The sequence below is a fragment of the Mizuhopecten yessoensis genome, unplaced genomic scaffold, assembly GCF_002113885.1.
Source record: "Mizuhopecten yessoensis strain PY_sf001 unplaced genomic scaffold, ASM211388v2 scaffold10857, whole genome shotgun sequence".
NCBI lineage: Eukaryota > Metazoa > Mollusca > Bivalvia > Pectinida > Pectinidae > Mizuhopecten > Mizuhopecten yessoensis.
The window spans coordinates 40,465-54,348 of NW_018408756.1; the positions used below are offsets into that span (position 1 = coordinate 40,465).

General features: G+C 36.3%; 1 protein-coding gene across 1 annotated transcript in view; it reads right to left on the reverse strand.

Moving 5' to 3' along the window:
* Nucleotides 1-13,549, reverse strand: part of LOC110463027 — a 17,781-nt gene extending 4,232 nt beyond the window's left edge. The window contains exons 1-8 of the mRNA XM_021517361.1: nucleotides 13,347-13,549; nucleotides 11,901-12,054; nucleotides 10,599-10,640; nucleotides 8,402-8,518; nucleotides 7,310-7,363; nucleotides 6,150-6,257; nucleotides 5,661-5,708; nucleotides 187-332 (exon numbers count right to left, since the gene is read on the reverse strand). Coding sequence (XP_021373036.1) covers nucleotides 187-332; nucleotides 5,661-5,708; nucleotides 6,150-6,257; nucleotides 7,310-7,363; nucleotides 8,402-8,518; nucleotides 10,599-10,640; nucleotides 11,901-11,967 — 582 coding nt within the window. The 5' untranslated portion in view covers nucleotides 11,968-12,054; nucleotides 13,347-13,549. The remainder of the gene's footprint in view (nucleotides 1-186; nucleotides 333-5,660; nucleotides 5,709-6,149; nucleotides 6,258-7,309; nucleotides 7,364-8,401; nucleotides 8,519-10,598; nucleotides 10,641-11,900; nucleotides 12,055-13,346) is intronic.
* Nucleotides 13,550-13,884: the final 335 nt, after the last annotated feature.

Below are 13,884 nucleotides of genomic sequence, written 5' to 3' on the forward strand. Positions count from 1 at the left end.
TAGATATGCCCAGGCGGAAGGACGGACAGACGAAAGACGTGAACCGGTGGGGGGACTAATAAGCCCATCCCCTACTTATGCCATATTTTCATGTATAAGTCCCTTGAGCTTATCACCAGTAAAATACAGTATGTCACCGTATACATGTGTATAATATAACATGACTTAAACTAATACTCTACTTACCTTTAACTGCAATTTATCGATGCATTGGTTAAATGCAGATCCAGGTATTGCAAAATACAGCTCAAATATCTTGAGGGGAACTGCAATATTGCAGTAGTTGAATGGAACCCCATCTGTCTCTTCATCCGAAGAAGCTGTTTCTGAATCTGAAAAAGTAACACCAGCAATTGATATACATAAAATATACTGTGCTTGAAATTCCCTTTATAACGTTTAGATGTTTTCCATATATAACAAGAGACCAAATGGGCCTGCATCGCTCACCTGGTATTTATCTCACACTTGTAACCTTAGAAGTGATCTAAAATATAGCTACAGTCAAAAAACAGTATTTATGAATCATTCAAAAAACCTGTTCAAAGATTATATATATACTTGACTAAATGTGACCTTGAAAGACAAACAAAGTCATTACATTGAAGAGACTTTATAGCCCTTCATCTCAGCATGCAACTTACCAAATATCACCATCATAGACCTTCTGTTTATTGAGAAGGTAATTTAAAAGTCTATACATATTTGACCAATTGTGACTTTGAAAGTGGGTCAAAGTCATTCAAATAACAAAGCTTGCACCCAAAGGGACCTCACCCACCAGTTACACAAAATTGAGTACCCTTGGCCCAAGGATGCTTCAGACTAAACTAGAACTGCAAGCCAAAGGCTTAACTAATACCCACCGCTCCTATATAAACCAGAACTGTAAGCTAAAGGCTTACTAAGGCAAAGCATTGCAAAGCAATCCATAGTCTACCACCAGTAATGATTTCTTTATTGACTAAGCTGTACACTTATTTAAGTATGCAGGTCACTGGCATACTTCCTGTACTCCCTTCCTATGCCAAAACATACTTACATACAAAATCTTGTTAGACCAGATGAACCAGTTTTGCTGAAATTGTCCTATTAGTTAAGGAAAAGATGTCAGACAAAGATTTTTAAGAAAGGACCAAAACTCCTTAAAAAGCGTCAACATATTTTTTTTTACTAACCTGATGCACGACATCAGGGGGTATTTACCATATCTGTAAACTTTTATTGAAATTGGCCGAGTAGTTTATTAGGCAGATAAAGGTTTATTCAACAAAGGGCAATAACTCCTTTTAAAAGGATTGCTATGAAAAAGTACAACTTAGATGCACAATGTCAGGGGGCAGTTACCATATCTGTAAACTTTCTTTAAAATTTGCCCATTAGATAAGGAGAACATGTTAGGACAAGAATTTCTCAACAGAGGGCCTCAACTCCATAAAAAGGGTTGGTAAAACAGTTTGTGGATGCACAACATCATAGGGTAGTTATCATATCTGAAAACTTTCGTTGAAATTGGCCACATAGTCTTGGAGGAGTTGTCTGGACAAGTATTTTTTCAACAAAGGGCCATTACTCCAAAAAAGGGAAAGATTGAAAAAAATGATCTGGATGTACATCAGGTGGTAGTTATATGTGAAAACTTTCATTGAAATTGGCCCAGGAGTTTTGGAGAAGTTGTGCATGCTTGCATTTTTTTTTAACAAAGGGCAATAACTCCCTAAAAAGGGTCAGAATGAAAAAAAAGAATACCTGGTTGCACAATATCAGGTGGTAGTTATCATATCTGGAAACTTTCGTTGAAATTGGTCCAGTAGTTTAGGTAGTTGTCCGGAAAAAGGATTTTTCAACAAAGGGTCATAGCTTTGTAAAAATTGGTCAGAATGAAAAAACTGATACCTGGATACAAAACTGCAAGTGGTACTTATAATATCCGGAAACTTTCGTTGAAATCGATCCATAACTTGAAAGGATTTGTCCGGACAAAAAGTTGCAGGATTTTTTCAAGCCATAACTTCATAAAAGGGTCAGAATAAAAAAATATTACCCGGATGCACAACTTCAGGTGGTAGTTGTCACATCTGAACAGTTTCATTGAAATTGGTCAATTACTTTAGAAGGAGTTGTTCTGACATATTTTTTCTACGGACCGACAAACAAGCTGACTACAGTTTACCCCCCTAACTTCGTTGCAGGGGGTATATTAAGGAATAAATCCATTTTAAAGGTTTTACCTCTATTTCTCCTATTGGACCCCGCCCTTCTGCCCCCTGGGAGACCACATCCACTGCTTATACAAAATTGAGTCCCCTTGGCCCAAGGATGCTCCAGACTAAATTAGGATAAAATCCCTTAATCCCTATGGTAGAAGAAGGATTTTAAAGGTTTTACCTCTATTTCCCCTATTCGGCCACACCCCTCTGCCCCCAGCGGGTCCAAACCCACCATTTATACAAAACTGCGTCTCCTTGGCCTAAGAATGCTCCAGACCAAATTGGATAAACCCCTTAATTCCCATGGTAGAAGAAGGATTTTAAAAGTTTAACCTTAATTTCTCCTATTCGCCTCTGCACCTTGGGGGGCCACGGCCACTGTTTATACAAAATGTAATGCCCTTGGCCCAATGATGCTCCAGAAAAAATTAGGATTAAATCCCTTAAAAATGAAATGCTCTTGTCATAAAGATGCTCCAGACAAAATTTAGTTAAAATTCATTTGGCCGTTCAGGACTAGTAGCGTTTTAAAGGAAAAGTTGAAGGACGGACGACAGACGCCATTCCATTGCATAAGCTCACTTGGCCTTTCGGGCCATGTGGGCTAAAAATGCTGCAACTATTTAATACTTTAATCTCTGTGACCATATGAATGATAAAAATATTGTTTTAACTGTAAGGAACAAAGCATATTATATTGAATGCCTGTTTCTAAATATTATATAAACAAGATGAAGAGTTAATTGAAACTGACATAACAACACTTGGTAAGCTTGACCTTTGGTTAAACTTGACCTTGTGGATAGAAATTTAGTCAGAAATCATTCATTAAAAACCTGCATTGACGACAGATGAAACTATAGCTAGTTGAATCTAGATTTAAGCCTTTGTTTACTTCTTTTTTGTTGTTGTTGATACATCCTTTTATAAACCAACACATTTTCACCTCGGAATTTGCTGACCCTAACACATGTATTCAAATCACAAATAACTGGTTTATATTACTGACCACTAATAAGCAATAACTATACCAACCTTCATCTGAACTACTCGAAGAAACTGATCCCACAGGTACATCAGGCAAACACTCTGTAAAAAGACATTTTTGTTTCGTAAGTAATTTAAAAAATGTCGTCAATATCAAGTACTTATATTTCTGTAACCATATGAATGATTAGAATATTTTTGCGACTGTAAGGAACAAAGCATATATTGGTCGCCTATTTCTTAATATTATCTAACCAAGACTAGGAGATGATTGGATTGAAATAATGTTTGGTAAACACAAAGAAATTGTTTTTACAACACTGAGTCTTGTTGGGCCAAGTATACTCTTTGGTGTACGGTAGATCTCTTTTTTTAGACAGAAGAAAAGGGTTTCTTAAGTTCTCTGACCCTTTTTATAAACTCTATTTACATTATTGGGATACGTCCCTCTGCTCTAGATCTAAAGGAGAACCACACCCTCCATTTACAGAAAATTAAGTTCTCTTCTTTCAAGAATGGCTCTAGACCAAATTTGGATAAAATCCCTCCATTACTACAGAAGGATTTTAAACATTTACATTTATTTCCCCTATTGGCCCTTGCCCCTCTGCCCCTAAAGGAAACACACACCGTATTTATACAAAATTTACCTCTCTTTGCCCAAGGGCATTCTATACGCAATTAGGTTAGAATCACTCCATTTCTATCCAAGGAGAAACATTTAACTCATATAATAGACATTTACGATATACCTGTACCTGAAGTATATACCTTAACTGTACCTTAAATACCTATATAGAGCATGCTATACCCTTTTATTTTGTCTTCTTCTCCAAAAAAAAGATCTAAGAGATACCTTAGCTATAGGTACTTCCTAAAACAAAATGTACATAAATGTGCATCTTTTTTCCACGTATGTATATCTAAATTACTTTCAATTATCTAACTATTAAAGTTAAATCTGACATCTGCATATTAATGCAACAAAATGCTGTAATTCTTTTTCTTACATAAAGTAGAAATAAGACTTATGATTTTGTATAATCTATCCGAATTGTTTTAAGTTTCAGATAAGACAAATGTTATCCTATGTTAACATGTACAAGAGCCCCAGAGGGCCTGTAACGCTCACCTGAATATGTTTAAAATAATTGGTATGAAGTAAAGATATAGCACTCCATGCTACGTGCTGTAAGTACATGTGACATTTCAGAAAGATCCATCCAGTACTTGAGATATAGCGAGAACAAACTTCAAACAGAGGCCCCCCCCTATGCCCCTGGGGGGGGGGGGGTATACCCACCAATTATACAAAATTGAGACCCGTTGGCCCAAGGATGCTTCAGACTAAATAAGGATAAAATCCCTTAATCTCTATGGTAGAAGAACGATTTTAAAGGTTTTACCTCTATTTCCCCTATTGGGCACCGCCTGTCTGCCTCCAGGGGGGTCAGACACACCGTTTATACAAAATTGATTCCCATTCACTCAATGATGCTTCATACTAAACTTCAACAAAATACTGTCATTCCTACAGAAGAAGGATTTTGAAGAATTTGTTATGTTTCCCCTATTGGGCCCCGTACCTCTTGCCCACAGGGGGGCCACACCCACCGTTTATACGAAATTGGTTCCCCTTTATCCAAGGCTGCTCCACACCAAATATGGACCAAATCCTTTCATTCCTACAGAAGAAGGATTTTAAAGAATAATTTGCTATGTTGCCCCTATTTGGCCCCGCCCCTCAGGCCCCTGTGGGTCCAGACCCACGGTATATGCAAAATGTGTCCCCCTTTACCCAAGGCTGCTCCACACCAAATATGGACCAAACCCTTTCATTCCCACAGAAGAAGAAGGATTTTAAAGAATAATTTGCTATGTTTCCCCTATTGGGCTTCGCCCATCAGCCCAAAGGGGGGCCAGGCCCACCACTTATACAAAAACAATTCGTTCCCCTTCCCCAAAGGATGCTTCTGACCAAATTTGGTCAAAATCTGCTCAGTCGTTCATGACTAGTATCAATTTTTACGAAAAGTTTACGGACGCCGCGGAAAATAATGTACATCTATTCACCTTATAATATAATTAAAGTAATACTATACATTATGAATATCTGGTCCCTGACAATCATTTCCCCAAATACTGTGAACACACTGCCATTCACTTAATTGCATTTTGGTAGTGTACCAAGTGTACCAAAGTGTACATTGACGACAGATGAAACTATAGCTAGTTGAATCTAGATTTAAGCCTTTGTTTACCTCTTTCGTTTTTTTGTCGATATACACTTATTGGTCATTTATATATACATATTTTTTATATTCACATATACTTGACATTTTTTTCTAAACCAGCACATTTTCATCTCGCAATTAGCTGACCCTAACACTTGTATTCAAAAAAATGAAATCACAACTAACTGGTTTATATTACTGACCCCTAATAAACAATTACTATACCAACCTCCATCGGAACTTCCAGAAGAATCTGATCTCTGAGGCATCCTCCTCTCTGTGAAAAGACATTTTTGCTGCGTAAGTGATGTGCTATAAATATTAAGTACTTACACCTCTGTGACAGCGTTAAATATTAGAATATTTTGTGTAAGAAACATACAATATATTGGTTGCCCGTTTCTTAATATTATCCAACCACGACTAGGAGTTGATTGGATTATAATAAAGTTTGGTAAACACAAAGACATTGTGTTTACCTTTTTCTAGATAGAAGAAAAAGGTTTCTTAAGTTCTCTGACCCTTTTTATAAACTCTATTTACCTTATTGGGATACATCTTCTGCTCTAGATCTAAAGGCGAACCACACCCTCCATTTACAGTCCTCTCTTTCAAGAATGGCTTTAGACCAATTTATTTTGAATCACCTGATTGGACTTTTATAATGACATATCTTGTACACAATCTTTATACTATCTGACAGGCTGCATGCTTTTACCTTTTTTATTCCCATCTTCATAAGTTCTTAAAGAGCGCCCAAGAGATATTTTTGTAGCGGTAGTGATGGAATAAGGTGTCGACTGTGCATGTTCCACTGTTAATTGAGCTACAAACAAAGAAGTAGAAAATGAATACAATGATAGTATTTCCTCTACAATAGCTTTTCAGGCAATACTAGCCACGATTATCCCAGTTCTTCATCCTTATAAAGTGTAACTTCTACTCATTTTCATCAATACAGATAAACACCAGTAGAATTTTAGAATCTCATTTGTGTGGCAGGTAAACAAGTGCCCATATTCTTATGTGGTTTTGTATAATTAGCTCTTTAACTTAAGTATAGCTCATTGCAGGGTACTTAATTCTGATTTATTTAGAGTACATCTCATGATATGAAGCAATACTAATTGTCTCATGCTAAAATATTTTTCCTCGTTGTCTCAGAAAATTATCAAACTGGTAACTCGGAATCATATATATATTCAATACTGTTAGATAATTTTCTGTTAAAGTAACTGGAATACTTCCATGCTATCACAATTAACTGGCATATATTACTGACCCCTAATAAGCAATTACCATATACCAACCTTCATCAGAACTACCAGGAGAATCTGATCCCTTGGAAACAACAGTTGTCCGCTCTGTGCAAAGACATTTTTGCTGTGTAAGTAATTAAAACAAGAGGCACAGAGGGCCTGTATTGCTCACCTGCATATGTTTGAAGTACTTGATATGAGGTTAAGATGTAGCACTCGATGGTAGGTGCTATATGTGCATATGAAATTTCAAAAAGATCCATCCAGTATTTCTGGAGATATAGCGAGAACATACTTCAAATGTCCAAATCAGAAATGGCGGCCTGGATGACCATTTTGTTTTAATGAATACACCTTAAGAGTAACAGGCACTACTGGACAACTTGATGGAGAAAAAATTGGGATAATATCTCATGATTTTATATGAAGCAATACTAATTGTCTCATGCTAAAATATTTTTCCTCTTTGTCTCAGAAAATTATCAAACTGGTAACTCAGAATCATATATATATTCAATACTGTTAAATAATTTTATGTTAAAGTAACTGGCATACTTCCATGCTATCACAATTAACTAGCATATATTACTGACCCCTAATTAGCAATTACTATACCAACCTTCATCAGAACTACCAGGAGAATATGATCCCTTGGGAACAACAGTTGTCCGCTCTGTGAAAAGAAATTTTTGCTGTGTAAGTAATTAAAACATTCGTTTAGAATCACTCCATATCTATCCAAGGAGAAACATTTATCCCTATTTCCCCAACTGGGCCCCTCCCCTCTGCCCCCAGGGAGGGGAGAGACACATGCACCCTCCGTTTATACAAATATCTGCCCAAGGATGCTCTACACAATATTTGTTATAAGTTTCTCCAATCGTAAACATTCTCTGTTTACAAAATTGAGTCCCCTTTGCTCATGGATTCTCTAGACAAAATTTGGTTAAAACACCAACTCATTCATACTACATGTATCTTAGTAATTTTGTGTATACTTATGTGTATCATGTTGGTATGAGAAGTTGGAACGCGACAACAAAACCTGTCATATATGTTAAACATGTTTGGTTTTTGTATAACCATACTAAATTTTAAAGGAATTAAACAAATAATTAAAATGATCTTGCATTTTTGAATGAATACCCTTATTTGGCAATGAAAAAGGGGCATAACTCTGCCGAATAGTGTTTAAATGTCACTATTTAAGAACTCAACCAAGTAGTTTAATAAAAATTGGGAAACAATTGTTTGAGTTATCGTGTAAACAAGGAAAAGTTAACGGCAAAAATGAAGTAAAGTGTTGCTATGGCAAGTGTGATATGCCAAGACCTGGAAAGTTGAAACTCGACAGAAAAACTTGTAATATATGTTGAACATTATTGTTTCAAACAATACCGTACAAAATATGAAAGGAATTTATTCATAAATAGAAAAGATCTTGCATTTACTACACAATAACTTTATTTGGCAATGAAAGGGGCATAAATAAAAAAAATAAAAAAAACTCACGTAAACTTCTGAAATGCGAACCCATTTGAGCGTTATTGGTATGCATTATGTGTACCAAGTTTCATTAAGAAATGTTCACGAATAAAGGCAGGAGAGTGATGACAAGGAAAAGTTAACAGACGGACGGACAACGCAGCCCATACCATAATATATACAACCCATCGGACACCGGGCAATTATAAAAACTGCTTGCTGTTACCTTCTTTAACCCCATCTTGATGGTCATAATTACAAGTGCTTTTCCAGCCAGTCGAAAGATGTGTTTCTTTGTCGCCACCTGTAATGGCCAACTTGGACATTGCAGAAGGATCTTGATCTACAAACAGAGAAGAAAAAAGAAATAATACAATGAAAATATTTTGTCTACATCAATTCTCTCAAATCTTCATCCTTATAATTTCTCCTCATAAGTACAGGTAAACACTTGCAGAATTTTAAGAGTCCTGTTTGTGCCGCATGCTAAAAATTGCCCATTACCTTATGTGGCCATGCATAAACTTAAGATTAATATTATATTGCTCATTGCAGGTTACTTAATTTTAATTTAGTAAGAGTAAATATCGCGATATGTGATGAAACGATATTCGTTGACTCCCACAAAAATGAAATATACTGATCAGTTAGAATTTTAGAATCAGGCCAAAAAATTGTGTGTTTCTGGTTTACTACCGGCCCTAATTTTTTTCAAGTAGAATTAGGAGACATATGCTTTTGTTTGGCCTCATGTAAAATTCACATAAGCCCTACTATGAAGCTGTAGTGTTAAATGGACAATTTAGTGAAGGTTTTTTTATAACCTTGTCACAAAACTTTTTATGATTATATAGTTTGATACTCCTTATCAACAACTCATGTTGAGGAATTTTTAAGAGACAGTGTTATCTTGGCATTATTAATCAGTAATGGAGAAATCCGTAACTGTACAGCCGTACGTTTCAGGTTGTCATTTTACTAAATAGCCCCTTTAAATATGTTGAAAATTAATTGAATACATAAGTGCTATATATAAACGGTATAAATTGTTTCAAAATGTTTAATGTTACACTAAATATTCTGCTTTTCTAGTTGTAAAGCTTGGGTAACCATATGTAACCCAACCGTTATGCTCTCAGCACCCCTGGAATATGTCATAGGAAAATAGAAGGCTCTGTATTGCATTTGGTAAATAACAAGAGGCCCATGGGCCTTAACGGTCACCTGATATATTTATACAGAGAGTTGATTTTGTTTTTAATACGAACAGAAATATTATTCAGTGACAAAAAACAATAAAACCACCTTATTCAATATCTAGCATACAGATTTAAGACTAAAAAGTATTTGAAACTAGCACCTCTGATTCTAAACAAGGAAAATGATTTTTTTTTAGCACACTGACTCCTTTGGGCCCCACCCTACAGTCCTTGGGGGTAGGGCTGGCTCAAAATTTTCAAAGTATCAAACTGTCAACTCAGGGTTATAATTCCAATCAAGTTATTAACATGTAATATTCAAAGTATCATTTGCCATTATTAACCATAATAAATTTTGCCCCCCCTCCTTCCCCAGGGGGTTAACGTGTGACCCTAGGGTCATAAACCTTAAGACCCTTCCATCTATGAAGAGTGTTTGATTCTACCATATCTGGGTCAGTCAGGGCTCATATGTGCATACCATCAAACGGCTATCCAATACTGATAATGCTAACCCAAATTTAATTACTTCCAATGAAAATTAAACAAATGTTGGTCCAAAATGTGATTTCCCTATATAAACTATAGTAAAGTTTACCCCCTCCCCAGGGGTAAACGTGATACACAAGGGTCATGGACCAAACCGGCAACAGTTTTTGTTGACCTTTGACCATGGAAGGTTTCTGCAAAATTTCACTGAAATTGGTTCAGGGGTTTTGGAGATGAAGTCAAAAATGTTTACGGACAGACGACGACGGACAAAAGGCGATCGCAATAGGTCACTCGAGACTTGAAACTTGAAAACTGGGACCAATAAAATAGCTAGACGCATGGTTTAAATTGGCTATGCCTTGTCTCAAAGTATCATCACAATGGTTACTCAGAAACATTAACATATACCTCAATGCTAATATTTTTTTATGAAAGCAACTGGCAGACTATTTTAAGTTGTTACCTTTTACTTTTATGATTTACCACTCATGTAGTCGATTCTTAAGCCTTTTAAATCATGTATAACCGTGAACAAATTGTACAGACTTTAAGTCAAGTTCACTAGATAAGAATTGATTGCATTGAGTCTGAAAACACAGAAGGATTTTACCTTAACTCATTCACCCCGGAAATCTCATAATGAACTATTCCAACCTTTTTATTGGAAGAGTTCAAATGTTTTGTTTTCAGGGGTGAATGAGTTAACTTTGTGGTAAAAAAATACATGTATACCTGTTTCGGTCTCTTCTTCTATATGCACTCTGTCATTCTGACCTGTTATAGAAAAGTTTAGATAGTAGTATATATATATTGACATGATACACATCATGTTAGGAACAAAGCCTATCAAAACATAACATAATGCATATATCATAAATTGAGTTGAAAGTATAATAATATAAACTGTTGTTTTAAAAAACAAAAATTCAAACATGATTATTTGTATTGCACTTAGGTTTATAATGAATATATATATATATACAGTGTTTGGTTTGTTTGTGTTTTATGTGGTGGAGGAAAGATGGAGTTCCCCGAGAAAAACCACCGACCTACGACCAGTACCTGGCGGCTGCCCCACGTAGGCCTTGAACCCACAACCCAGTGATGGAGGGCTAGTGGTAGCAGAATGTCAGACACCATCGTGGCCCCCGATATACAGTGTAGAACTTTGATTATCGATATATATTTAATTGTGCAAACCTTCTTTACGAAATAGTTAGCTGATACTAATTTGTAATCAGTTGTATAAGTAGTGCTCATGTAATAACAAATCGCACTAAGCTCAATTTCACTGTACATGATTTAATAAACTTATCACTGAAGTTCAAGACCTCTGTTTGGAAATGTTGATGGTAATATGTATAACAACAAACCTGGTAGCATTAATAAATTTGTCTTTTCAAGCCTAGCAATTGTATATGGTTATAAGTTAGTGACCTAAGGAGCATTCATTGATTTCAGTAAGAATTGTTCTTTGTGTTGGGTTATTTTGTTTTGTAAATGAGTGATTTTATATCCCATTAACAATTTACCTAAAAATTCTAATATGACTCTAAGAAAGTGCCCATTACTTATATTGGTGAAATCACAATTGGAGGATTGAGTAGCATAAGTACAATATGTTACACTTGGGGTACATTCGCGTATCAGGATAAAACAGTTGAACCTGATAAGACAACGACAGACACAGATCTGGACCGAGGCTGACCTCAGGAAAATTTGGCACGTGTAGATTGAGGGGTCCAGACGTACCTGACCGAAACTAAAATCCTGAATATTGCCAGTTTGCATTATTTCTTTCTAAAACAATGTCAAGTCAAAAGTAGTTTTTAAGATACGTTATATGTAATTCAGTGGACGGATGAAAGAAGGTCATAATACTCTTGAAACACTGTTTTTTATTCTCCGAAACTGTGCATTTTTAGCTCTGCTTATGGAACGGCCCAAGTTCGTTTGTTTATTGTGGAATATTTCTGCGCCACACGTACCGTTTCAACCGGGATACGCGATGTAGCCTTTGTCATTGGTACTTACCTCCAATATTTGAGGATCTTTGGTCTCCATTTTCTGTTTCTGAAGTAAGATTTCCAGGATCGTACATTGTAACTCGATCTTGTCTGTCATGCAAACCATTAAGGCTTCCTTCAACATCAACCTTAGCCTCGTTATGCTTGGAATTCAAAGTTGACTGACAAAATAAAGGGACATGTTAATTAAAGTGGGTCCACACTTTTCAAAGATAGCACCAATGCACAGAAAGTTGCACATGTTGGCTAAATTCCGGAATGGCTAATTACAGTAACCTCATATTACAACATAAGGCACACCTGGGTCTAAAGAGTATCATAACAATTATAAAAGATATTTCAAAATGTAGCAAATATTCAAATGCTGTCTAGTAAGATAATTTTTATATTTTGTATTCTTATACAAAAAACCCGGTAATGTCAGTATAACAGGAAGGAGAGTAGTGTCACCAAAAACACTGACACTCAAATCTACTGACCACTTATGCAGGGAATCTAGATTGGCCAGATTTTCAGTAAAAGAGGCAGTTTCAAATCTCTGCAGTATATATGTCTCCGGTCAAAGCACACCTAAACATATACAAATACGGATTCACTACAGTCTGAATGTAACAGCTATTGTTGATATGCACACTTGCCAGGAATTACAGGCATGCCAGGGCTTACACTCTAGGAGGGGACCTATTATAAGGAACAGATATAAATGAAACACCATACATGATGTACCTCGGAATAATCACCATCAATTAATAGTGACACAAGACAGAATACACACACAGGAAATGTAACGTCATCAGCCTGCTGTGTTTTAGAAATGCCATTAACCTAACTTCGGCTCCACAGAACATCAAGGGAGAAGGTAGCTCGCGTATTCCCTGGCCCTCACACCAGACTTAGACATTTTGTTGAGTTTCTCCTAAAGAGCTACTCCAATCTACTCAGCTGCTCAGTTAAAGTACGAAAGCAAACGTTATATAAACAACCAATTATAAATAACAAATGAGAAATATTTATTAACTAATAAAGGAAGTAGTAGTACCGAAACATAACTTAAATACAGGTACCGAAACGAATTACAAAAAGTACCGAAACATCTTCTTTTTGAAGTTCCGTAACTACCGGTTACCGAAACGACTGTACCCCCATTCGAATTTGCCTGCACTAACGTTAGAGTCCACATACTCAAAGCAACACCAACAGAGTAGAATCAGTGTCAAGGCAGACAGCAACATGTTATGTAATATATATATATAGTCTGTCACTTGTGCTGCATAAATCCAACTTTGTGACAAAATCTTCAATTAGTTGAAGGTGGTCACTATATTGTAGAACTAGAACCCCTCGTTGTCCACCTGAGTTAGACTGTCCTGTCTACCGCCATGTTTTACACCTGTATGATATCCTGAGATATATGTACCACACTCCTTCCACTCATTTTCAGCACAGTTATTACCTTCGCTAAATATTTTAACAATTTTTTTACAGCATGAAATCACTGACCATTACCGATCAATGTACTCAAAAAATGGAATGGTACCCAAAATTGAACACTTTTCATATACGTACGACGTCGCAAATGAAAATGGAGAAAAAAGGGAGTTCCGCATCACGTGATTCAAATAAAATTGCACAACATTAATGTGTCGAAAATAGGCATTACCTTCACGTCACATGCGCCCGTCACGCGTGCCAAGTTATTGTTGATGTCATTGTCAGCTAGACGCTTTATTGTCGGTAGTCTCGTTCAACCAGATTCTTGTTGCCTCATTCGCCTCATTCTGATTAAAATTATGGCTACATTCGCGTTACTGGTTGAAACGGTACGTGTGGCGCAGAAATTTTCCACGATAAACGAACACACTTGGACCGTTCTATAAGCAGAGCTAAAAATGCACAGTTTCGGAGAATAAAAAACAATGTATCAAGAATATTATGCCCTTCTCTCACGCGTCCACTAAATTACATAACGTATCTTAAAAACTACATGTGGC